The sequence below is a fragment of the Zea mays genome, chromosome 9, assembly GCF_902167145.1.
Source record: "Zea mays cultivar B73 chromosome 9, Zm-B73-REFERENCE-NAM-5.0, whole genome shotgun sequence".
NCBI lineage: Eukaryota > Viridiplantae > Streptophyta > Magnoliopsida > Poales > Poaceae > Zea > Zea mays.
Window position 1 is genome coordinate 158,050,971 of NC_050104.1, and position 23,838 is coordinate 158,074,808.

General features: G+C 47.5%; 2 protein-coding genes across 3 annotated transcripts; both read left to right on the forward strand.

The window, feature by feature from the left end:
• Positions 1 to 6,746: 6,746 nt before the first annotated feature.
• On the forward strand, positions 6,747 to 8,866 carry LOC100383815 (Expansin-like A2). 2 transcript variants are annotated; one of them, XM_008660682.4, is made up of 5 exons: positions 6,747 to 7,174; positions 7,269 to 7,378; positions 7,467 to 7,645; positions 7,935 to 8,076; positions 8,166 to 8,866. In XM_008660682.4, the coding sequence occupies exons 1-5, from the start codon at positions 7,033 to 7,035 to the stop codon at positions 8,415 to 8,417; spliced, it is 825 nt and encodes a 274-aa protein (XP_008658904.1). In that variant the 5' UTR covers positions 6,747 to 7,032; the 3' UTR covers positions 8,418 to 8,866. The 2 variants fall into 2 exon arrangements, with proteins under 2 accessions (XP_008658904.1, NP_001169918.1); NM_001176447.1 differs by having other exon boundaries at positions 6,999 to 7,174; positions 7,913 to 8,076; positions 8,166 to 8,851.
• Positions 8,867 to 16,857: 7,991 nt separating this feature from the next.
• On the forward strand, positions 16,858 to 21,221 carry LOC100192644 (putative serine/threonine-protein kinase). The gene is made up of 9 exons (NM_001157867.2): positions 16,858 to 17,398; positions 17,533 to 17,668; positions 18,492 to 18,625; positions 19,172 to 19,277; positions 19,438 to 19,523; positions 19,786 to 19,974; positions 20,156 to 20,329; positions 20,415 to 20,528; positions 20,624 to 21,221. The coding sequence occupies exons 1-9, from the start codon at positions 17,057 to 17,059 to the stop codon at positions 20,873 to 20,875; spliced, it is 1,533 nt and encodes a 510-aa protein (NP_001151339.2). The 5' UTR covers positions 16,858 to 17,056; the 3' UTR covers positions 20,876 to 21,221.
• The last annotated feature ends 2,617 nt before the right edge of the window (positions 21,222 to 23,838 follow it).

A 23,838-nucleotide genomic window follows, 5' to 3' on the forward strand; every position in this document is an offset into this window, starting at 1 on the left:
CGGGTCGTCGACGTGATGGCTTGTTATTATAACGAGCTAAAAGATTTACTCGGCTCGACTCGTTTGGCAGGTCAATAAGCTTATGAGCCAGTGGATATTAAAACAACCACAAACATGAGCATTCATATAATTATATTATAAAATAGAAATTGGCTTATTCAATCAAACAAACAAAAAATTACATGCTTCTAGTCATAAAAACAAGAAATTTTGTGTCAACATGTCACGGGTGGCCGGCGACGAGGGATTGGAGGAAGAAGAGATGCCCGCGGGCCATATATGTGACTTGAAAGGGAGAGGTTTGACCGTCGGTGACCGGAAGCGGAACCGTGGCACGGACGAAAAGACGGTGGAAGGGGTGCAAGGTTGCCGGAGCTGCAGTCCATGGGGTGCCGAGGTTGGCGCGTGTAGCGGTCCACCGTGGCACCATCCGCAGAAGAGCGAGTCCCTTGGGGGCGTTTGGTTACTTGTATGGGTGAGCCTGACTCGTATCTAGTGAGCCTGGCTCAGACTGGACTGGCTGAGTGCATGCAGTATAGCGTGTTTGGTTGTGTGTATGTGGCCAGTCTGGTTCACAAGAGATGTTGTTTGGTTGCTTGCATGAGTACATGGTGCATGAGTTAAAAAAATTGTTAAATAAATTAAAAAATCTATTAATAGACACTAATTATATGGTAAATTGCTTAATAGATACTAATTACATGTTAATATACACTAATTATATATTAATCTTAATCAAGTAATTTTTTTATTTGAAATATATATAGTATGAGTGGTCTAGTTTCGTTCGCAAAAATGTCAGGAACGCGGATATGAAATCGGTTCGGTGATTAAATCTTTTAATTAGACGATATAATGAAAAAACCAATTAAAAACGTGTCTCGATATGCGTGCACGAGTAAAGAGCTGGCTGAGCGGAGCCTGGCCGCGCGCGTGCGGCCGCGCGATGCGTTTCTGCCGGGCCTGGCTCGCGGCGCTTTAAGTTTCGTGCTAGCCTGTCTCGTGCGATACAACGAACCAAACAAACACTACTTTTTGCATGTGTAGATGCAGCTGCACCACCGGAGAAGGCAACCAAACGCCCGCTTGGAGATTGGACGGAGTCGAGGCCTCGGGGGCGGGCATCGGGCAATCGTAGACTTGCTCACGGTCGGTTGTTGAACTCGGGAGTGGGCGATTGATGGTGGTAGGTTGTGGCAGGCAATCGTAGACTCGATCACGTTCTCTAAGGTTCCTGCCTTTCTAGTAAGCAGTGGCGCGCATGTAGCAACAGTGGCAGCCGTGATCCAAGCAGTGGCGCTCTCTCCTATATATCCAGCAGAAGTTTTAAGTGTCTTTTTTACAATATGTTTTTTTTGTTCTTATATACCCTAGAAACTTCTTAAAAGCATCTGAGCTCACTGAGCACTAGTTGGTTGTGGTGTTATTGTTTTGGGACCTTTTTCTTCACTCTTGTTTGATTAGAGAGCTCAAATTTTGTGTTGGAAAGTTTCCGTCGTGCACATGGTTTTGGTCAGTTTGTGTAAGCCTACTAATGGCAAAAAAAAACACAATCCACATTTAACCCACACCTAAATCTAGTAATTTTGACATACATCCCACAACCACCAAAAAATATGAGGAGGAAGTTAAACCTAACCCACCCAATAACATTATTAACCCCAAACCAATCCATTACTGGGTGGAAACCCATGGAAAACCCACGGGTTCAAACAGAACATATAGTTTCATCATCTAGAGATCCAAACAGAACATATAGTTATGATTGAAAGTTTGTATCATAAAATGCCAAATTAAGAGAATACATCTAGAGATCCAAAAAGAACATATAGTTTTATCATCTATTAATTATTAAAGAAATCCAGATAAAAGTACAGTATAGTTTCTCGAATGGATAAGCCTGCCGCTGGCTATCTATCGTCTGTCTATGTTAAAAAATCAGAACCGAAGTACCCCCAATAATGCACGGGAGACAGACACAGTCAGGGAGTGAAACGATGTTAGGAAATGCAGTTTTTTTTATCCACACGGACCACGATGCAGCTAGACATGACATGCTTGCAGGAATACGGATTGGTGAAGACCCATGGAAACTCATGTCTATGCAAACACATCTACACCCATGGGTATCAATCATTTTGACTCGCAATACAAAATAAACTCACTCAACCCAACCCGTTCACAATTAAAACTCATCACAACCCGACAAAACAAATCTGTTGGGTCTACGCTTCGTCGCCGAAGGTCTTCAAGGGAGAAGCTCAAAAGATACAAAGGTTGACACAGCGCCGAAGCTGTGAAGCAGGAAAGCTTCGGCATGTTCGCAGAAAAGGGAACCGACTTAAAGATGAAAAGGCCATTTAGACCTCGATAGAGTGCTATAGAATTATCACCAAATGTAAAGGGCATGTATGTAATTTTGTATGGGTCGTACCCCGTGCCTATAAATAGGTGAACAGTACCCCCGTACTGTTCACGTGGACCTGGCATTTGCTTTTGCGTCACACTTGTATTTTCATCTCCTTCCAAGCCGAAGGTACATTTATAATTCGATATTGTTTCTATTTCTCTATGATGATATAATAAAGTTAAATGGATAATGTTATATGATTATTCATGCTATCTTTTATGTTTCAGATGCTTCGTCTTTCATTAATGTATACTGTGATGATGAAGGTTCGTCCTTCATGACCTTCGTCCGAAGATCGTTATATCCTAAGGGAAATAATGCTTCAAAGGACGAAGGACTTTATCGTTTAACATTCTCTGTGTTGCCTTGTTCTTAACTCATAGCATTTGAGAACAAGTCCCCAACAAAATCTATTTCTTCAACCCGCATAAAATACCCGTTTACACTCACCCCATTTGCAGGCCTAAGTTTGCGTGTTCTGTTGTGTTCATCGATCATCTTTAAAAAACATGCAGCCACTTGTTGGCTTGGGAGTATCTGGTTTTCTGAGTTTGTGATTCAGGGGTTGAGTAACGATTTGAGAAGTAAAACAACCCATTAACACTTCTATTTAGGGCCTGTCTGAAAGCGTCTAGTTTATAAAAAACTTGTTTATAGAAATTAGGGTGCTTCCAACATTGAAGTTTATGCTTTATTTTTAGGACCTGGATTCCTAAACCAAGAAGTTGACCTTCACTAGCTAAAATCGTTTTTTTGCCTAGTAAATTACGTACAGTTTGGTGGAAGCCACCGTTCTTAGGCCTATGTATGTGAATATGTGATCCCTTTGATACCTACTCTATGCGATTTGAATGTTCAATTATTTATTACAAAATTTGGAATTAAAAATATGAGTTCATTCTATGTTTAAAATTGACAGCAAAGAAAAATAAAGGAAATAATTGAACCAATTACATTTAAAATAGAGTAAGAGTATATTTGCCTTTGTACATCGAAAAAAGCAAGAAATTGATTTTTTTTTAAAAAAATAGGTTCCAGGCATATGCACGCCTAGTTTTTTTTTATAAACCCGATTTTTGAAACTAGGGCTAGAAACCATTTTTTATATACCCTGCTTTTTCTAAACGGGCTCTTAGTCCCATGTTGCGACCCTTTTGCTATATAGATGCATTAGAGCATCTCCAATACACTCCATTGTGGACTCTTTATTTGACACTCTATTTATCTATTCATAAATATTAAATTATATATATATAACATTTATCTCATCTCAACACTCTCTATTTGGTTTCGCTAGCCGGAGTGGCTTACTAATTAAATTTGGCTAGAGATGTGGCTAATTTGGAGATCCGTATGGCTTAGCGAGTTGGATGGTTAATTTGTTGGAGAGTTATTTTGTTGTTGAGTAACTAAAACTTTGCTTGTTAGCTAATCTTTTGGAGATACTCTTAGAATAAAGAGGGCTTGTCCGCTTATTCTAGGATAAAAAAATCTTTGTCATTCATTTATTTTTTATAAATACATTTTGATGAAAAATAAAAGCAACTAAAGCCCATGACGGGCGATCATTATTGAAGGGTCCATTAATGGAGTGGTTAGGCTTTTGCCACCTCTAACTGAGAGCATGTTCGTTTGAACCCTAATCCATATGGATTAAAAGGGATTAAGAGAGTTTCAATACCTAATAAATTAAAATCTCTCTCAATTTATATCAATCACCTTCAATCCATAATATGGATTTATAATAACCAAACGAGCCCACCCTGGCCCGCTTCAGTATCATTCCACCGTGATACTAGTACTGAAACAAAGCGATCACCTTCACACCTCCGATCCGTCCTGATCCTTGCGCCGCCGCACCTCTTCTAGTTCTAGGTCCCGTCTCTATTCTATATACCCATATCTTCTAGTTTTATTATTGCATTTAAGAACCACAATAATGCATATGCTGCATGCAAAGACGATACATATATATAACTAAAACCAGCAGCCCCACAAGAGATTCAGACGATTAATACGCGATGCTGATGCATCGCTAAGCAAAAACGCTGGATCCTTCTTTCGGCTATATCCTATTCCTATGTGTGGCGTGGCACCACCGAGGGTTTTGCGTCTCGTCTTGCCTCTTCTGCGTGTGAGAAGCATGTCGATGTCGTGATCATGCAAAGGCATCCGTTTCAGTCTTATCCCCCCACTCAGCCGCCTCAGTTCCTGCAGGCCCATCGATCTATTCAACTCCCTGCTCGACCCCGTTTCCTAGTGCTTTGCTACCTTTTCTCATCTATAATAATAATACTAACAGGAGCATATCTGCATATGTACGTATGGCCACAACTTTAGTGCCATATATAATTATATATATACCATACTCAAAGGAACCAATACGGCATGCATGAAAAAATTGACACTAGGTTAGGCATGCTTTCTTGCTTGGTGCGCATGCATGCATGCATGCGTCTCTGAAATTAAGTATATGTTTCTTTTGTAAAGGGCAGAAAAAATATATACTGCAGAGAGTTTAAAAAACGCGTGTGCAAGCGTCGAAATATGCACCGTACTGGTGAGCTGTTACTGTCCATGTGAACCGCCCAGTCCGCCCCGTCTCAATATATGCACCCAAACCTGTCAGTTCTGCGTCAACAAGAGAGTCCAACTGATGACGCATGGCGATAGATGGCTACCGGCCTCCCGGTCCCGGACTCCCGGGTAGTAAAAGGGCCTGTTTGTTTCGGCTTCCAAACGCTCAGCTTTTCAGCCAGCTTCTATAAAATTCGTTGGGAAAAAACCGTCCAAAATTAACATAAACACATAATCGGTTGAGTCATTGTAATAGCAGGAATCCATCACTTTTTAGATTCTGAGCCCTATGAACAACTTTATCTTCATCCACACGTAATCATAATGATACTCAGATTTTCCCCACAGCCAGATTTTCAGAAAAACTGGTTAGAAAAAAGCTGCCTAAAACCTTGTGCCTCGAGCGTCTCCGCTGTTTCCGACACCGTGCCCGTGCTGCACTGCAAGTGGTGAAGTCGCCGGCAGGGCGGGGCGGAGCTTGGTCGTCGGAGGAGTTGGGTTGGGGGAAAAGGAAGGCGCGCGTGGCGGCTCCGACGACGCGAGCACCGCGCGGGGCACGATCGATGAAACCAAGTTCTCGTCCAGAAAGTTAACCGATCGAGCGATGGAGACCGCCGGCTTCACCAACCCCCGCCACCTTCTCAGCTTCTCTTTCCAGCGCCAACGCCATACGGCACTACTGCTGCCTCGATCAGCTTCCTCATCCCGGCGTGATAGCTAATCCTCTGTGTGTGTGTTTTTTTTTCTTCGATTCTGATTGTTTGATCACTCACTCCTATTCAGCACCAGTGGTTCAACCAACGGTGAACTGAAAAGGACAAACGGTGTACAACAGTGGACTGGACAGTGCACACATGTGGACCAGTAGAGGGTTTAATGCAAACGCTCAGCAACAAGGGAAGCTCACCAGCCAGCACGCACACTGCACACGACCCATCCCTGCTGATATGATCATTGCTAGCTCAGTAGCTCACCGTTAATTCATTTATTATCCATTACCAACTCTTATGGTTAGCAGATACTGCCTTTTTTTTTGCGTATATCCGTACGATTTAGTTATTGAGGGTTTGGTATGGTTCAGATACACAGGCGGTGCTACAAGCATTTACTATTTTAGAAACGCTATCATTGGTTTCTCATATTATTTTGAGATAATTTTAGAAACGCTATCAATGTGTTTTATACACGTGTCTAGATTTATTATCGTCAATTTTAATTTAGACCGGGAGTATTTAATAAGAAACTTCAAACATCTTTAAAAAAAAGTGGGAAGAATAGCGCAGAGCAAAGGTGGTCATACCTTAATTGATCTTTGAGATTTCTTCCAACTGAGTACCGATTACAAGGTTCAAATTCTTGAGGTTAGCGCCACTGCCCATTTTTTTGTGGTACAAGTTTATATGTCACTTTATATATATGACATTTTATCACTGCTACTAGCGCAAGAGTGAGGAGAGAACACGCTGGCTAGAGCATGGATGTATCTCCCGAATCTTGGTCCGGAACGGGAAGTCCATGCCAGGATCTGCAAAAGCTAGCGTGCCTTTTGCCACGCACACGTTCGATTCCCCCCCGGCGTGCAAGCGGCCACAAAGGGGTGGCCCACTGGCCCGTCCGGCGCAGTGGCACGCTCCGCTAACGCCCCGCGCCACGCCTTTCCACCGCCCGTGCCGCGCTGTTGCACGGGCGGCCGTCGGGGCGGAGGTGGAGTCGCTGGCCCCCACTCCCTCCCCTTCCGGTTTGTCTCACTACTCGCTCAGACAAATGCTCCCCCCGTCGACGTGCGCATCCCGTCCCCGTCAGTCGATCGTCCCATCGAAGTGGCAACTGGCAAGGCTAGCCGCCTAGCCGTTCCGTCCGTTTGGGTAGTACCGACCTACTAGCTACTGCACCCGCACGGCGGCGCGAGGAGCGTGTGGGTAAGCTTAGGTGCCATTTGTGGGTGGCTCGTGGTGGTGGTGTGTATAAAAGCAGTCGTCGTTCGTGAAGCACAAGCTGCCCCCCCTCCTCTCCCTCTTCTCGTGTCAGCGCCTGGACCAAAGACGATGGCCGTCCCTGTTGGTCGCCTCGCCGCCTCCACGCTCCTCCAGCTCCTCGTCTGGCTCCCGCTCCCCGCGTCCGCCTGCGACCGCTGCGTGCGCCACTCCAAGGCCGCATACTACTACACCTCCTCGCTCACCCTCGCCGGTACGTACCTACGCCGACGGACGGCTCCACTCGCTCCACCGCTCCCTCCTTCTTCACCGATTAACTCGAACTGCGGTGGCATGCGTGCACGCAGGCGGCTCCTGCGGGTACGGCACCGAGGCCGCCTCCTTCAGCGCCGGGCTCCTCGCCGCCGCCGGCCCCGCGCTGTACCGCGGCGGCGCCGGCTGCGGCGCCTGCTTCCAGGTACTGTCCCCCGACCGCGCTCCCGCTTCCCGGCCAGTAGAGTAGTCGCCTATACCTATACGTATTACCTTCGCCCCCCCGCTCGCAGGTGCGGTGCAAGGACAGGAAGCTGTGCGGCGCGGCGGGCGCCAGGGTGGTGGTCACGGACCGCGCCAGGACCAACGGCACCGACCTCGTGCTCAGCAGCACCGCGTTCGCGGCCATGGCGCGCCCCGGCATGGCCCGGCGCCTCGCCGGCCTCCGCGCCGTCGACATCGAGTACAAGAGGTAAAACACAGTGACAGACGAACACCCAAGCGATGGAAACCAACCGCGCCATGCCTGCTGTCATCCGTACCCATCATCATAATTCATACAGATACAGTGTAGTACTAGTAGGAAGGAGTAGCATAGATAGAACCAAAACAGGACAGGAGGATGAAGAACGGTTCGGCGCGGTTGGTTGACGCCATAAACTCTCTCTCTCTCTCTCTCTCTCTCGCCTTAAATAAATGAACGGCCGAATTGGAACCTACTAGCAATAAGTTTCGTCAGCGCCGCGCGCGCACATGTGCAGGGTGCCGTGCGAGTACAAGCACAGGAACCTGTCGGTGAGGGTGCAGGAGAAGAGGCGCTCCCCGGGGGGCCCTGGCGACCTCGCCATCAGGTTTCTCTACCAGGGCGGCCAGACCGACATCGTCGCCGTCGACGTCGCGCAGGTCGGGAGTCGGGTTATTGCTGAAACAACGGAGCTTTCTGAAGAAGAAGAAAAAAAGGAGGTTATTGTTGCTCTTGGGACGTGGTGCAGGTGGGCTCGTCCAACTGGAAGTCCATGACGCGCCACAGCGGCGGGCCGGCGTGGAGCACGAGGCAGGCGCCGGCGGGGCCGCTCCAGCTCAGGGTGGTGGTGACGGGCGGCTACGACGGCAAGTGGGTGTGGGCGGAGCGCGAGGTGCTGCCGCGGCGGCGGCGCGCCGGCGAGGTCTACGACACGGGCGTCCAGATCACCGACGTCGCCCTGGAGGGATGCTTCCCCTGCGACACGCGCGAGTGGGAGTGATGCGCATGTGGACGAACCACGCCAGTGACGGCAGAAGCAGAAGCAGAAGCAGAAAACCAAACGCTGAAGCTTCGACTCAACTGAAGAGCCTGCCTGTAGAATTGCTCTAGCTAGCTCCTCCGTGCCACTGCCCTTTTGGGCTTGCCTCAAAGGTCACCGGAGACGACGAGGGAGACGACTAATTAACAGACGCTGACAGAGTGACGCGCGAGAGGAGAGGAGAGTTCCGAACCCCCCCTCTCCGCTGTACTGTACATGAGCTGCTGACGTGTCGGATAAGTAGTAGTAGGCTAGCGTCCCGGCGGGTGCTGGAAAGAATAATAATAATAATGTAACGAAAGATGGCCGGCATGAGGTTGAGGGAGCGACCGAGCGTGAAGCAACTTGGGCGCCATGGACAATACAGTTGGGACACAGACACACCGGTCGTCTCCACTTGCTTTTGCTTACGGTTCCTTTTCCATTCCATTGCCTGGCTTTGGCTAGCTTAGTTAGTGGTCAGTCAGAATTGGTGGACGGTGCTGCCAGCCGTCAACCGCTCCAGGATTCAGGCGAGCGAAAGCTGCACCGCACATGTAATGCAGCGACCGATCGGAGACATGCCTGTGACGCAGGCGAGGCCGGCCTCGCCGGCCGGTGGAACTCGCGCACCGGCAACTGCGGCGTGCAATCCTCCTCCGGTCGGCAGGTGCCGCGGAATCGACACCCGAACCGTGCCTGCCATTCGTGTGTCTTGGGGAGGGCACAGTCAGAAACAGGGCATATGGACACATGGTTAGCAAACGCTTACGTTTCGCTGACGAGCGGATCAATCAATCATCGGACCGAATGGTTAGGTGCCCTGCCGTACATCATGCGTGCAGCATCAATCAGTCGATGAGCAGCGGCGTCCTCGTAGCCCAACACTTGTAGCCTGTAACTGCGCTACAATGTGACGGATGATTTATCTATCTTCTTCTGATGCGGACCAGGAGGACCAGGCTGGCTGCTGATCTCGCAGCCGGACAGAACGAGCGGTGCCGGCGAGTGAGACAGAGGCGCCGGCCGGCCCCGCGGCACGGCACGGTTCGCTGTCCAACTCTGCCTGCCTGCGTACACTTGGCCTCTTGCTGCCGCGCGCGTAGTCACACGGGTTGACCCCATACGCAAAAGGAGACTCGATCGAATCTAGTTGTTGGGACTTGGGAGTTGGGAGCCATCCAAAACGAGCAGTTCCAAAATTTCTTTAGATATGAACTTATGATCTGTTGCGATTTGCGAAGGCTACTTTGAATGTTCTTAATAAATCTAGTCGTTGGGAGCCATGCCTTGTTCCTAGATGAGCACGTCGTCGTCGTCGTCGTCGTCGTCGTCGTCGTCGTCGTCCCTGAGCTACATGCTGATCTGATGTACTTACTACTCGTGCAGCGCAGGTACGGTCAGGCTATGCGAATGCAGAGGACTGATCGATCGTCTGCATGTTAGGTTCAGTGCACTAGAAAGAACTGGCATCTGGTTACTGCTCTGATCCTCACAATCAGTCGCTACGGTCACAGTCAGCAGCAGTGCTTGATGTAACCCTATGCATTATCTGATACATACATGTCGTCCGCTTTGTTCTTATCCGTTAAGCTAGAGCAGGTTGCCACGTGTATATCTTAGACAGGGGGGAGAGCAAGTGTTGTGAGAGCCGTATTTTCTCTAACCTTTCTGACGGTTGTTAGGTGACTGACTGGTTGGCTCTATATATTTTTTTTTAAAAAAAAACAGTTATTAGGTAACCCTGTTAGGTCATTAACAGATGCAACTACGCGTACAGGGAGGGGTCGGTAACAGAGGTCTGGTCAACCAATTTCTGAATGCGACGTTGTATAATTGTATTGAGACGTTACTTTCAGAAGGGTCGGGCGCTGCTATATCCGGTCCGGTCCCTCCCTGCTGATGATGAAGTTTGGTGGCTTACAGCTTACTGCATTGGCAGAACCCGCGGTCCTCTCGAAGCCTGTCTGTCCCTTCCTTGGTTGATGATGGCCCAACCCAAATGAGTTGGGCCTAAAGCCCCCCACGCAATTAGGAAAACAATGGGGGCCTGCCATCGCGGACCGAAACGAAAGTCGTCTCAGCGTTGCCTCGAGAGACGCGTCGGCAACAGCGTTCCGGCCGGCATTTTGTGGGCGTGGGCCGTCGGCAACAGGTCCTGCAGCGGCGGCCGGAAACGCATGGCGCAACTGCGCAAGGCGCGCCTGCGCTGCGGGTGTGTTGTGGGTGAACCAGGAGCTGCGGCCGGAGACGTGGCCGCCGTGTCTCCAGCCGAACGCACCAGCACGTACTGATCCCTCGTCGGGATCGGGAAGGAAAAGGAGAAGGAAAGCGCAAAGTGGGGTGGCCATTGCCAGCGAATCCCGCGTAGGCGTTTTTTTTAAAAAAAACGCTTTTCCGGAATGTAACGGCTTGGCAACCTGCCCGTCGTGCGTGCGTGCGTGCGGCCGGCCACGTCGAGCTATGGCACAAACCGACAAACGACACGTGGTAGCTGATGCTGGGTGCTACGGAGCGAGGCTGCGCGGGTACAGTACAGTATCCTGATTTGAGGGCTGCGCGGGTACAGTATGCTGGTGCCGGCGGGATACTGCCGAGAGGTACGGAAATGGTTTTAAAATATCTTGCATACATTTATACATGTTCCATATATAGGCAACTAATAGACAGAAGATAAGATAGAACCAACGTATACGGTGGTCTAGGGATAAAACAGTGCGAACGGGACAATCAACGTGTTTTTTTAATTATTCGGCCAAGTTTAGAAGAAGATGCTGCAGCATCAAGTAAAAAAATGAAAGTTCCAAACGTTAATCTACGACGGTTATTGTTTCTCGTTCCGAAGTAATAAATCATGAGTTATTAGATGATTCTAGTTATACATAAATCTACCACTACAATGGTACTTGTACTAGCACTATGTATTCTTATTCGTTATACCCACGAGGGTCATGGACCCCCTATGAGGCCTCCAAACCCCAGGGTAAACTCCTTCATACAAGCGCTCCGCCAACTAGTAGGCAAGGCCTGGACAACCACCTCACTAGGGCTCCGGTAGGCACGAACCTATTGGAATCCCGACATGCCACGTCTTCTAGCCCCCCCCCCCATTATCGTCCCCAGGTCAAGGGTTGGGCTCCAGACCCACCACGTGGCTAGCTATCAACGTCATTATTAGTAAAGGAGTTGATAGAGTCGTAAGACGTACTATGCCTTGTTTAACGCGATAGTACAATTGTATTAGCGTCATGCTTACCCCTGGTGTTCAGGCCTATGTAAGCCAGGGCATGGCACCAGTGTGGCACTGTGGTAACTTGTGTGCTTTAAGGTGCACCTGAGCTTCACACTATGGCGATATGGTCAATGCCCACCGTGGACTATCACATCTTGAGTCACCCACTACATATGCTATGGTAGATGTGCACTCTTGGTCATCGATAACGTGTGATTCAACCTCATAGGTCTCTTGTGTAGGCATGGAGAGCTTGCTTCTATCCCCTCCACATTCTAGCTTTCGGTAAACTTGCACATCCTCCAGAAAACGCTTGTGATATCTAGTACTGACACCACCGACAACCCTAGAATGACAGACTGACATAAAAGGGCTTCCATGAATACGGTATGAGGCTCCCATAAATGGAGAACAAGATAGGTGTTTGGTCTAGTCCTACCTACCATATGTAACCCTCTCTCTTGGTTTATAAAAAAGGAGGGGGAGACCTCCCCTATAGATAGATAGATTAGAGATATTATAGGACATATAAGTCCTAACGCATACTATAGTTCATGGAATCATATTCAGCTTCCTGAGATGAATTGTTTTTAATACTTATAGGAACGTTCACATTGCTTGCCATGTCATGTTGTCCTATAGAGAGAGGAGAGAGCCTGAGACAGAAGAAAGAGCAATATAGATAGAGGCGCGAGTGGCTTACCAGCCAGGGGCAGAGCATGAGTACAGAGAAAGGTAGCGGGCGAGGTGAGCATGGGCAGCGCACGGTGGAGGGGCGAGCAGAGACGATGCGTGGTAGAGGAGGCGAGGCATGCATAGCGGGTGGGTATGGTGAGTAGGGGCGGGTTGAGGGGTGAGATAGGGTTATTACCTAAACCTCTCCTATAGCATCCACTACAAGCAATAAGGCGCGGCGAAGGACGCCATGGCGGATGCCATGGACGCCTCGCGGACACCATTCGCCTAAAAGCTAAGGCATCGCGTAAATTAACCTTTCTCAAGTGCCTTAGCGTTCAAGTGATGATTAAGTGGCGCTTAATAGATGTCATAACAACCATGACTTAGACGCCCGGGGCCTCTACCGGCCTCGGGGTTCCTAAAAGTCTCTAGTCTCACGTTATGGTACCAGCTGGACACTAAACCCTTTGGGGGCCCTAAGCTCCGCAAGGATAAGAGATCAAGTGTGCTCATGTCATAAGATAGAAGGATGTGACTAGACCCATCAAGAGCAGTACGACCATGAGAGCAGGATCTCATACCTAAAAGCTTTTAGATAAGTCTATAGCGTTGCCATTATTTAGGCTGTATGATACTCGAGACCATAATATAATAGATGCAGAAGACTACATGGGCTGCAAACTATGTATGATAATGAACGGTATGACATCCTTCATGGTTCTAGCGCGTGTACCTGGCGGGATGATGAGAATTTTTATAACTAGTACGTGCTCCTTAGTTTTTTTAAGGGAAAAAACAAGTCGGCGAAAGAGGTCGAGTCCAGAACCGCTTTTTCTTGTTGGTGATGGACTGTATGGTCCAGGTACATGATGCCGCTGTCATGTCCTCTCATCCTGAGGATATTTCCCTACTTTTTCTCTTTTGATATATCATTTGACCTGGATTAGGTGCTAACCGCGCGCTTCTCCTCTGCGAAGAAATTAAATAATCGTAATCATTCAGCGAGGAGTGTCTTTCGAGAGAAAAAGAAAGAAAGGCATCTGGTCTCTTGCACTCGCGCAGTCGTACGACCGTGCAGAGGCGACCGCGGGAATGGCGACGGCGGCTATCCTACAACCGCGAGACCGGCTGAGATCGTGGTGATGCATGGATGAGATGCACTGGTGTCTGGTAGTAATTGCACTGGCGACGACGACGACGATTACGTGGAATTGCTATTGCTATCGGATCTAAAGCTTCCGTCTACCTCTATCTCATCCGCTGAGTAGTACTGTATGTCGCGGCATGTACGTAGTACCATCAGGAGGATGTGTGTGGTCAATGGTTAATCTCTCTCTGGTCAGCACTCAGCAGCAGCCACCACCGATCGCGTTCACGTACGTACACACGTGGCACGCCATTCATTGTAGCTAAGCTAGCAATCACCCGCCCACCGGCCTGTGTGTGGAAATTCTGGAACGGATCTCTGATAACGACAAGTCTAGATATGTCGTGGCCGGTGTGTATTTCGCACGTTCCCCTTTTCTGTGGAGGCAGTAGTAGTACCGGTAGAGGTGGTAACGTGCTCTAAATTCTACGCTATAAAATTTATATCAAATTAGGATCAGATTTTATTTCTATTAAATATTTAGAAAAAAAATATTTAGGCCAGTCTCAATCGAATTATAAAGAAATATTTGAATCACAATCTATTATGCTATCTCGACTAACCTTTCTATATCACCCTTCATTTCAAACTCAACTATGTAAACAGTGTTGTAAAACTTGGAGGAGCAGAAATAATTGATTTAAGCTTGTAACTTGATATTTGTTTCTTGCCAGCCCGGTGTACAACTTTTACTCTGGCTAGCTCTCCTTAAGTCATGTATTCTCCGAGCAACAAATATTCATAAGGAACTCACACAACCCAGTATTTAAGCATTAAATCTTATTCAGTAGAACCCTTCAAGTCACGACTCGTTTATATAGTTTGTCTAGGTATAACCATACTTTAGACTTAGAGAATCGAGCTAAAGATGTTCTTTCACCAACATACACATTTTGAGTTTTTTTTTATCTGCACGTACTTTTAGATAACTCTTAAAATTTAAGTTATGTGGATTGTACATGCTCTTACGGTTTTACTGTCAAGATATAAAAAAATCCTCTTAGTCCTGGCTAGGAGTAAACATTAGAGGAGCAGAAGTAATTGGTTTAAGCTTGTAGAGCATCTTCAAGAGGTCACCAGAAAATGACTTCTCAAAATCAGTTTTAAGAGATATCTAAAAAATTAGTGGGGGTAGATTTTAATCCTTTTCTCCAATAGATCCCTTAAAGCGGTAGATTGTTTCTGTGGAGCCAAAAAAACCATTTTTAGCATATGCTGATTGTATATGCTCTTACGGTTTTATTCTGGAGACATCACACACATCCTCTTAATCCTGGCTAAAATAAACTGATCGCGTCCGTATGGCAGGGGCAGTGGCCTGAGCGCTTGCGCTTGGTGGAGTGCAGCACACGGCGACATGGTGGCGTAAAAAGTTGCCGTCCGTGTGCGTGCCAGCAAATCAGTTGCTGAACATTGGAAACGGGACCCAACTGTCCCGGTATCGTCAGAGTCTTGGCCTCAGGACTCAGGAGTGCAGCTGCAGGACTCGTCCGTGTCTGCTTGCCATTCTTTTTACTCCTCTCTTTCGGGGTTTTTTTCTTCTTCTTTTACTTCTCTTATCACTCACACTGACTGTCACACAACAGAACAGACACGTGCTATCTAAGAGGCAAAACCGTTATCTATTCTAAAAAAAAGAAGATAGAGTATCCACGCGCTCATCTGGGTTTGTGTCTTTGATGATCCTGCAAATACCCGGCAGAGCCTTCAAGTGTGGATGCAAACCCAAGACCCGGTCATCACTTGCTTTATTATAGCCTACAACAACGTCGTGCGGTGGCGGATCCACCACCCGCCGTCGTCGTAGCCGCAGCAGAGCAGACCGGTGACCGACCTGACCAGGTCAAGCGCGGTCATCCGAGCCGAGAGACTTGTTGAAACGTTCTCATCATGCAGTTGACTCGTTAAACAAACAGATCAAACCAAACCAAACCAAGGGATCGTATCCAGTGCACAAGGGCCACGCCGTGCACAAATGCACAAAACGAAACCTGGTCGTCCGTCTCTCATCCAACGGCCGTCGTAAATATGCAGATGAACCCTTCCGCAGCCTCCGTAGCTTGCCGAGTCTGTTTTGTGAAAAACCCCCGTTTGCGATGGCTGTTGGATGAGAGACGGACGACCAGATTTCGTTTTGTGCATTTGTGCACGGCGTGGCCCTTGTGCACTGGATACGATCCCCCAAACCAAACCAACGTCGTCGCGAAGTGTCAATCTTTATAACTAGTCCAAATGCAGGTTTTCCCATCCCCTAGGGTGCAGGGTAACTGATGAGACCCATCAAATCCAGACCCTTTCCTCGGACCAGTTCTTGCTGATTCCTACGGTTCCTTTTCTTCTTCTTTTTTTTCACTACATGTAAAAACAAAAGAATTCTGGCCATATCGAACTCGTGCACCGGTGGTGTACGTAAGTAACTATAGTAGCAGAGCAGAGAAAAGCCATTGTTCTTCAGACTTGGGCCGAAGAAGCCATTCCATTCGCAAGGGAACCAAGTTTTTTCGGCAGCTTTTCGCTTCAGAGCTAGCGCTAACTTCTCTCTTGTGCACGTCCGTCGCGGGACAAAAAAGAAAAAAAAAAGACGACAGCAGTCAGCAGCCGCAAGCAAAGGGCTAACTCCTACAGTATGGGTATGGAATGGAAGCCAAAAAAAATGCTGCTACACGCCGAGCAGACGTCAGTTTCAATGCCGCGGGTACGGGCGGCCGTGTCTGCGCTACCGTTCAGGCGGTGTCTGCCCGCGTGTCGCGTCGCCGAAAAGCTGCGCGGAGGAGACATGGCACCGCGGCGACACGGTCCGCCGGACGCGCCCGGGCTCTCTGCCTGCCGAGTGACGCCGGCGGTTCCCATCCGTACGTTGCGTTCTTCCGCGGCCTCCGGCATCCATCCAGGCTCCGGGGCGTCCGGACGCGTCACCCGTTGACCTCGGCCCGTCTGCGAGAAATGACAGAACAGCGCAGCGCAGGGAGGAAAAGGCTCAGACGGACGGGGAACACAACCTTTGGATGGACAGGCAAACGGCATTTCGAGTTTTCGACGACGCGTCAGCGCTTGCAAATTTACACGTGGTCCGACTCCGATCCACGTCCACCGGTGATGCACCGTCGTGTGGTCTGGATCCAAGGGTCTGCTCTCGTCGGGAACCGTTTCGTCTTCCTCACCTCAGCGAGCCGGCCGAGCATTGCGACGGATCATGTGTTTGTTTGGCTGGGTGTTTCGGGAAGGAACCGTCCCAGCAAGACGGTTAAGTTAAACACTTGGATTGCGAGAAGAAACCTGGGTTAAGATAGCGACGCACGCACGCTGCACGCACGCACGCGCGGCGGCTTGCGCTTAAGATACCGAGAACCCATACAAAGGTAGAGGCGCAGGGCCAAGGCCAACCAACCCACCCACCGCGAAACCTTCCTCCCTCTCCTTCTCTGTCCCCTTCTCTCCCCTCCTCTCCTCCGCCGCTCGACAGCCTACTCTCCAAGCCAGGAGAACCCAACCCGGCCAGCCCCACACGCACACGCCCACGCCCACGCCCACGCAGCCGCGGCGGAGGCCATCCGGCGGGCGTCCATGGGCTGCTGCGGCTCCTCGCTACGGGCGGGGACGCAGCCGGAGAAGAAGCCGGCGGCGGGGGCGCTGCCCCCGCGCCGCCCCTCCTACTCGCTGAGCCAGAACCAGAACCAGGCGCCGCCGGCAGCCCGCGCGGGCGCCCACCAGGTGCCGCCGCTCAGGGAGTTCTCGCTGGCGGAGCTGCGCGCCGCCACGGCCGGCTTCGCGCCGGACAACATCGTGTCCGAGAGCGGCGACAAGGCGCCGAATTTCGTGTACAGGGGCCGCCTCGAGCCCAGCCGCCGCGCGATCGCCGTCAAGAAGTTCGCCAAGATGGCGTGGCCCGACCCCAAGCAGTTCGCGGTACGCCTCCCCCCCCCTCCCCCCCGTAGGCCGTAGCAGAGCAGGGGAGGGCAGGGCAGCCTCGCGGTTCGACTGTCGCCCCCCTCCCCACTGATTCGCTGCTCTGATGGCTTTGCTTCTTCCTTCGCTTGCAGGAGGAGGCCAAGGGGGTCGGGAAGCTGCGCCACCGCCGCCTGGCCAACCTGATCGGCTACTGCTGCGACGGCGAGGAGCGCCTGCTCGTCGCCGAGTTCATGCCCAACGACACGCTCGCCAAGCACCTCTTCCACTGTACGTTTTCCTCCTCCTTACCGATCCTCTGCCCGTTGGTCCGTTTCTGATAAAGCCGCTTTCTGGATTTCTGCTTGGCTGCGGGATGTCTCGCTGCCCATTTTCGGTAAAATACAGCCTGTGAAGATTTCGTCCTTTGTCGGATTCGATCCCTGGTTAGTGTGAAAGTTGTCCCAAAAAAAAAAAAAAGAGACGAATTGGTGTGCTCTGAGCAACTGCTGGCGCTTAGCAGCCTCTCGCATTTGGTGTACCTAACGGATGATTGATGATTGGGCTAGGCTTTGTCATATGAAACTCCTTATCTGGCTGTTGCTGGCATGGTCGTTGTGTGAACCCATAGAAAGGCATTAGGGCGGCTGCATTAGACACATGGTATAATTTTAATGCATCACTGTTCTGTGTTCACAAGCTCTGTTCATTGTTTTGGACGGGTGGATAACTAGAATTTTCGCTCGTGGAAGTTTCAATCTGGACGCCACGGATCTTCTCACTCTCTAGGAAATCGATATGTGTTCTGGGATGCCTATTGGAAATTATGAAGTTCATGTATGAACTATATGTTTGGATATGTATAATTTGTTTCCCATGAACAGCCTGACCCTAGGGTGCATAGGCAAGTTTCGGTTTGTTGGTAACGATAGCCTCGATTGATAAATGGTGCTTAGTTTTTTTTTGTAAACATTAGGACATGTCATTACTTTATTTGTTAATCTATATTGCATCGACCTTTTTTTTTTTGGAATGATGGTATGATAAAAGTAAGCAAGTAACTGTGGTGTATATAGGCCAGTTCACATATGATACTGCTTTTACTCTTATTCAGGGGAAAACCAGACAATTGAATGGGCTATGCGCCTGAGAGTTGCATACTACATCGCTGAAGCACTGGAATATTGTAGCACCGAAGGAAGGCCTTTGTATCATGACCTAAATGCATATAGGGTCCTCTTTGATGAGGTAACTGTTCCTTTGGTTTTCACTTTTCCTTACAGCCCTCGAGTTATACGGAGAACTGCCAATACTATAGTATCATAAAGCTGAGGAAACGTGGATAATAATGTTTTTGTTGCAAATATCGCTTGTGCAAATGCAAGTATTGCTATGTTCCTCTGACAAGGGCACTTATTGATTCCATTAACCTTTTACAAATCAGTGTGGATACTTTCTCTGCGTCGTCTGAGATATTAATTGGAAGTGGAGGGGTCTATTGCCACTTGTTTCCACCTCTAGTAGTTGGAAGGAAATATGTATTAAAATAGAAAAGACACGTCTTTTTCATTAGGATTTCACTAAAAATGGTATATTCAGCCATAAAAGTCAGGCCTTTAGATAGTCATAATTTCATATTAGGAAACATGTTATTTTTCAAAAAAAAAAATGATTACGATCCTTACCAGGAATTCTCTTTGTGATGACAACGATTGCATGTTACATTACTTTGCATGTTTCTCAAACTGTAATAATCCTTCATGTGATGAACAACCAATATAATTTCTTCTGCAGAATGGTGATCCTCGTCTTTCATGCTTTGGCCTGATGAAAAACAGCAGGGATGGGAAAAGCTATAGCACAAACCTTGCATATACACCTCCAGAATATTTGAGAAATGGTAGCATACGATTTATCTATGACAAACTTAGCCTTCTTTGAATTGTTTAGTTAGGGTATTTAGCCGTGATATACATGACATTACATGCTATTTACTGAAAATAGAATGGCTAACATTTTCCTAATGATGGGATTTCCATGGCAACCTATGCTTTCTTCAGGAAGAGTAACATCAGAAAGTGTCATATTCAGCTTTGGCACTATACTGCTGGACCTCCTAAGTGGAAAACGTATACCTCCATCCCGTGTAAGTTTTTCTTGCTGGTAACTATTTTCTTCCCTTGTTGCACTTTATCCTAGTTCCCGTGTGATACAGAAGTACAGAACTTTTTTCACAAAAGACCTTTGTATTTAATTCTATCCTGTGCATATCTGCTTTGTGCAAGTGCCACCAAGTGAATGATACTAACCATCCATGAGAGAACATATTTTTCTTGCGGATGTGACTTGGTAGCAAAATTGTTTGGTGAAACTACTTAATCATTGACGATTAGATCCGTTTCGCTCAGGCTCTTGATATGATAAAAGGCAACAATATCCAAGTACTGATGGATTCACATCTGGAGGGAAACTACTCAACAGAAGAGGCAACCACATTGGTTGACCTTGCCTCTCAGTGCCTACAGTACGAACCTAGGGATCGTCCCAACACTAAAAAGCTGGTTTCCGTACTTGAGCCCTTGCAAATAAAATCAGAGGTAACAGTCACAATTTTATCCTTCTCAGTTGGAAATCTTTTTGTGCTCCGTCATCGATTGTTTATCGTGATGTGATTCACGTCTTCCATGCTACAACTGTTACCTTTTTTGGAAACGAGGCATTTTGTTTTTGTTTTTACCTACGTCTGGTACATTTTTTCCATTTTAAAATGACAAACAGGTACCATCCTACGAGATGCTTGGCATTCCGAAGCATGAAGAAGAAGCACCTCCCCCTCCACAACCGCAACACCCTCTTTCTCCCATGGGCGAGGCCTGTTCCAGGATGGATCTGACTGCCATCCATCAGATTCTAGTGAACACGCATTACAGGGATGATGAAGGGAGCAACGAGGTAAAAGACCAGAGCATTTCTGTTGCTGCTGCCTGCTGGCTTCTCCACAGGGTACTATCTAAGAAAAACGGTGCCTCTATCGCAGCTATCGTTCCAGGAATGGACGCAGCAGATGAGGGACATGCTGGAAGCTAGGAAACGTGGGGACTTTGCTTTCCGTGACAAAGATTTCAAGGCAGCCATAGACTGCTACACGCAGGTGCCTCGACTTTAGTTAATATCAGGAGCACTTTGGTATTCTAGAGAGCTGCTAGAAACGCAGCCAACTCACTGTGTCACCTCTTCATGCTGCAGTTCGTCGACGTGGGGACGATGGTGTCGCCAACAGTGTACGCGAGGCGGAGCTTGTGCCACCTCATGTGCGACCAGCCTGACGCCGCCCTCCGTGACGCCATGCAAGCGCAGTGCGCGTACCCAGATTGGCCAACCGCGTTCTACATGCAGGCCGTCGCGCTCTCGAAGCTGAACATGCAGAGCGACGCTACGGACATGCTGAACGAGGCGTCGCAGCTCGAAGAGAAGCGGCAGAAGAACACGAAACCTTGATGAAAGACCAGACCCCTCTCTCTCGTCCCGGGGTTACGGTCCTTCTGCGGCTCAAATAGGTTTGTGTTGAGACATGCTGCTCGGTCCTTCCGAAACATTGTGGTTAGTTCCTGGTGCAAGGGTTGGGTTGGGACTTGGGAATGTTAACTGGGGGGAATGTGCTGTAGAGTAACTACCTGGTTTGGCATTTCTGTGATGCATTTTTTTGGGGCCCGTGTACATGTTACACTGACAAAAGTAGTCGAAACAGCCAGAATGCAAGGGAATTTAATTCTGGTTATCAAATCCTGAGCTTGTTTGTTTATTCAGTGAACTCCAGAGTCAAGGGAATCTACTTCTGGTTGTCAAAATCTGAGGTTGTTTGTTTATTCAGTGAACTCGAGAGTCGTCTTTGTCTAGATAACGAACCCTAGTGCTGCTCGTACTGATGACATGGGGAAGGGGAACCACATCATTTTGACAAGCAGCAAAGCTCTATGCTCATTCTAGATTTCTGTTATGGCAGTGGCTAGATGTTAAGGCGGCGGGTAGGGTTTAGAGAGCATAAGGAGGCCAGCAAGAGTTTTTTTTATTAGATACTTCCTCCTTTTAAAATAGTAGTCATTTTAGCTCTAGATTTTTATGACCATATTCATAAGAATGATTATGAACCTTGACATATATATAAAACACATACATTTATCAAAACCTGAGCTTGTGAACTCCAGAGTCGAGGGGATTTACTTCTGGTTGTCAAAATCCGAGCTTGTTTATTCAGTGAACTCCAGAGTCAAGGGAATTTACTTCTGGTTGTCAAAATCTGAGCTTGTTTGTTTATTCAGTGAACTCCAGACTCCAGAGTCAAGGGAAATTACTTTTATTTGTCAAAATCTGAGCTTGTTTGTTTATTCGGTAAACTCCAGAGTCTTTTTTCTTTTTGTCTAGATAACGAACCCTTGTGCTGCTCGTACTGACATGGGGATGGGCAACCACAACATTTTTGACAAGCAGCGAAGCTCTCTGCTCATTCTAGGTTTCTGTTATGGCAGTAGCTAGATGTTAAGGCGGCGGTTAGGTTGAGTGAACATAAGGTCGTCTCCAACAGCTTCTATATCTCATTCTCTATTTTTAATTTTACTCCATAAATAATATCATTTATAGTATTGTGTCTCTTATTTTACACGATTCATCATCGAAGATAGTCTAAGGAGACGGACAAAAAGATTTTTTTTTATTAGATAGATACATCTCTTCTTTTATATCTCAAATAAATTTTAAAAAAAAGAGTAGATTTCAGAACTTGGTATATCAAGTGAAGCAGACTATATAAAAATAGAGAGCGAATGTGTACCGATGGAGTCATGAATAAATCTTATGAAGAAGTTTTTCTTCTAATAATAGGTAAATCTAGCTGGTCTCTTTGAGTTGCTCCTATATAGGGAGATTTATTTTAACCTAAAGAAATATCTAACAAAATCAATCTAACTTATCCGCAGCAATAATTGTGTCCGCTTCACAAGCCTAGTGCAACGTACTATCTGATCTAGGACCCGATCGAATGGATGCAATGGACGACCTGGCAGCGTGCCGGCCACAAGTCAACACAACGCAGGCAGATTTCAGACCTCGCCGCAGTGACACTCCACTGGTATATGCAAACATGTGAGTTGAGAGCTTCAAAATAAGCCATGCCGAGGGCGTCGACGACGGACGACGGTGATGATCTTGGCAGCCGCAGCGCTGCTCGCCGGGGCCGGCGGTGCCAGCGCGCAGCAGGGCGTGTGGAACATCATGTTCCAGAGCATGCTGAGCCACCGCGGCGAAAGCGGCTGCTAGGGCGCCTTCCACATCACCTGACCACCTATGACGCGTTAATCGAGGCCGCCAGCAAGTTCTCCGGCTTTGGCACCAACGGCGACGAGCAGACGCGAGCTAGCTGCCTTCTTCGGCCACCCAGACGTCCCATCCCATGAAACCACCACCGGTATGCATGCCTCGCGGTTGGTTAGCCATCATGTCTACTCCTTTCGTTCCTTTTCTAAGTGTCGTTCTCGCTCTAAGGTCTAGTTTGAGAACTCGATTTTTTAAATAACTTTTTTTACAAAAAATAGTTTATTTTCTTTTAAGTCAAATAGAATTCCCTTAAAGAAAATAGAATTACCAAACTAGCAATAAAAAGATAAATGCTCTCGACTAAATATAGTGTCGTTCTCATTCTAAGAAATTAAACTAAACGTTCTCCACTTTAACTAAATATAGATAAAAGGTTACTAATATTTATGACGTGTAACAATTACCAATAGATTTTAATCATTAAATCTATTTGGTACACTTATTGGGACATACAATTGAAAGTGTTTGATCACTGGTGTAGGGTTGTAGCCTAACTGAATCTGTGGAAGTAATTTGTTTGTCAGAGCAAAATTTTTACTCGTGGACAATTGATAATTCATCGTCGTAGATACTATGATGTTTTAGCTGATCCACAATCTTAATTAGTTAATTGTTGTGGAAGAGGTATTTCATTTAGCTGCTCCTACATTTGATCCATTGTTATAAGGTCTACATGAAGGGAACATGTTGGATATTAAACAGCTTTTTTCTACAACTTCTCACAATATGAGCTAACCACTTGATCCCTTGGTCGTGACTAAGACCTCATTGCTATTGCCCATCTATTCGTTCCTTGATTTTAGAATGCCTTACCATAGACAGCTAATGGAAATTTCTGATAATTTACGGACATATTTGGTTCGCTACCTAATTTGTCACATTTTGACAAATTTTTCTGACTAAGGTTAATTCTTTAATTCGAACGGAACGACAAACATTAAACAAAGTGTGACATAGTTAGCCACAAACCAAACAGGTCCTATCTCTGATCTTGTATAGAGTAAACACATTGAATATTTGAACTATCATTTATGGGACGCATTGGCCATCTAAAATGGAGAATATGTAAGAGATTTGTCAAACAGAACAAA

Bases quoted from the DNA above. Each gene is read 5' to 3' on its own strand.
- LOC100192644 (NM_001157867.2), top strand. From the start codon at position 17,057: ATGGGCTGCTGCGGCTCCTCGCTACGGGCGGGGACGCAGCCGGAGAAG. The intron at 18,626-19,171 runs GTAACTGTTCCT...TTTCTTCTGCAG, and splicing joins ATAGGGTCCTCTTTGATGAG to AATGGTGATCCTCGTCTTTC. The intron at 19,975-20,155 runs GTAACAGTCACA...AATGACAAACAG, and splicing joins CCTTGCAAATAAAATCAGAG to GTACCATCCTACGAGATGCT.
- LOC100383815 (NM_001176447.1), top strand. From the start codon at position 7,033: ATGGCCGTCCCTGTTGGTCGCCTCGCCGCCTCCACGCTCCTCCAGCTC. The intron at 7,646-7,912 runs GTAAAACACAGT...AAGTTTCGTCAG, and splicing joins GTCGACATCGAGTACAAGAG to CGCCGCGCGCGCACATGTGC. The intron at 8,077-8,165 runs GTCGGGAGTCGG...GACGTGGTGCAG, and splicing joins TCGCCGTCGACGTCGCGCAG to GTGGGCTCGTCCAACTGGAA.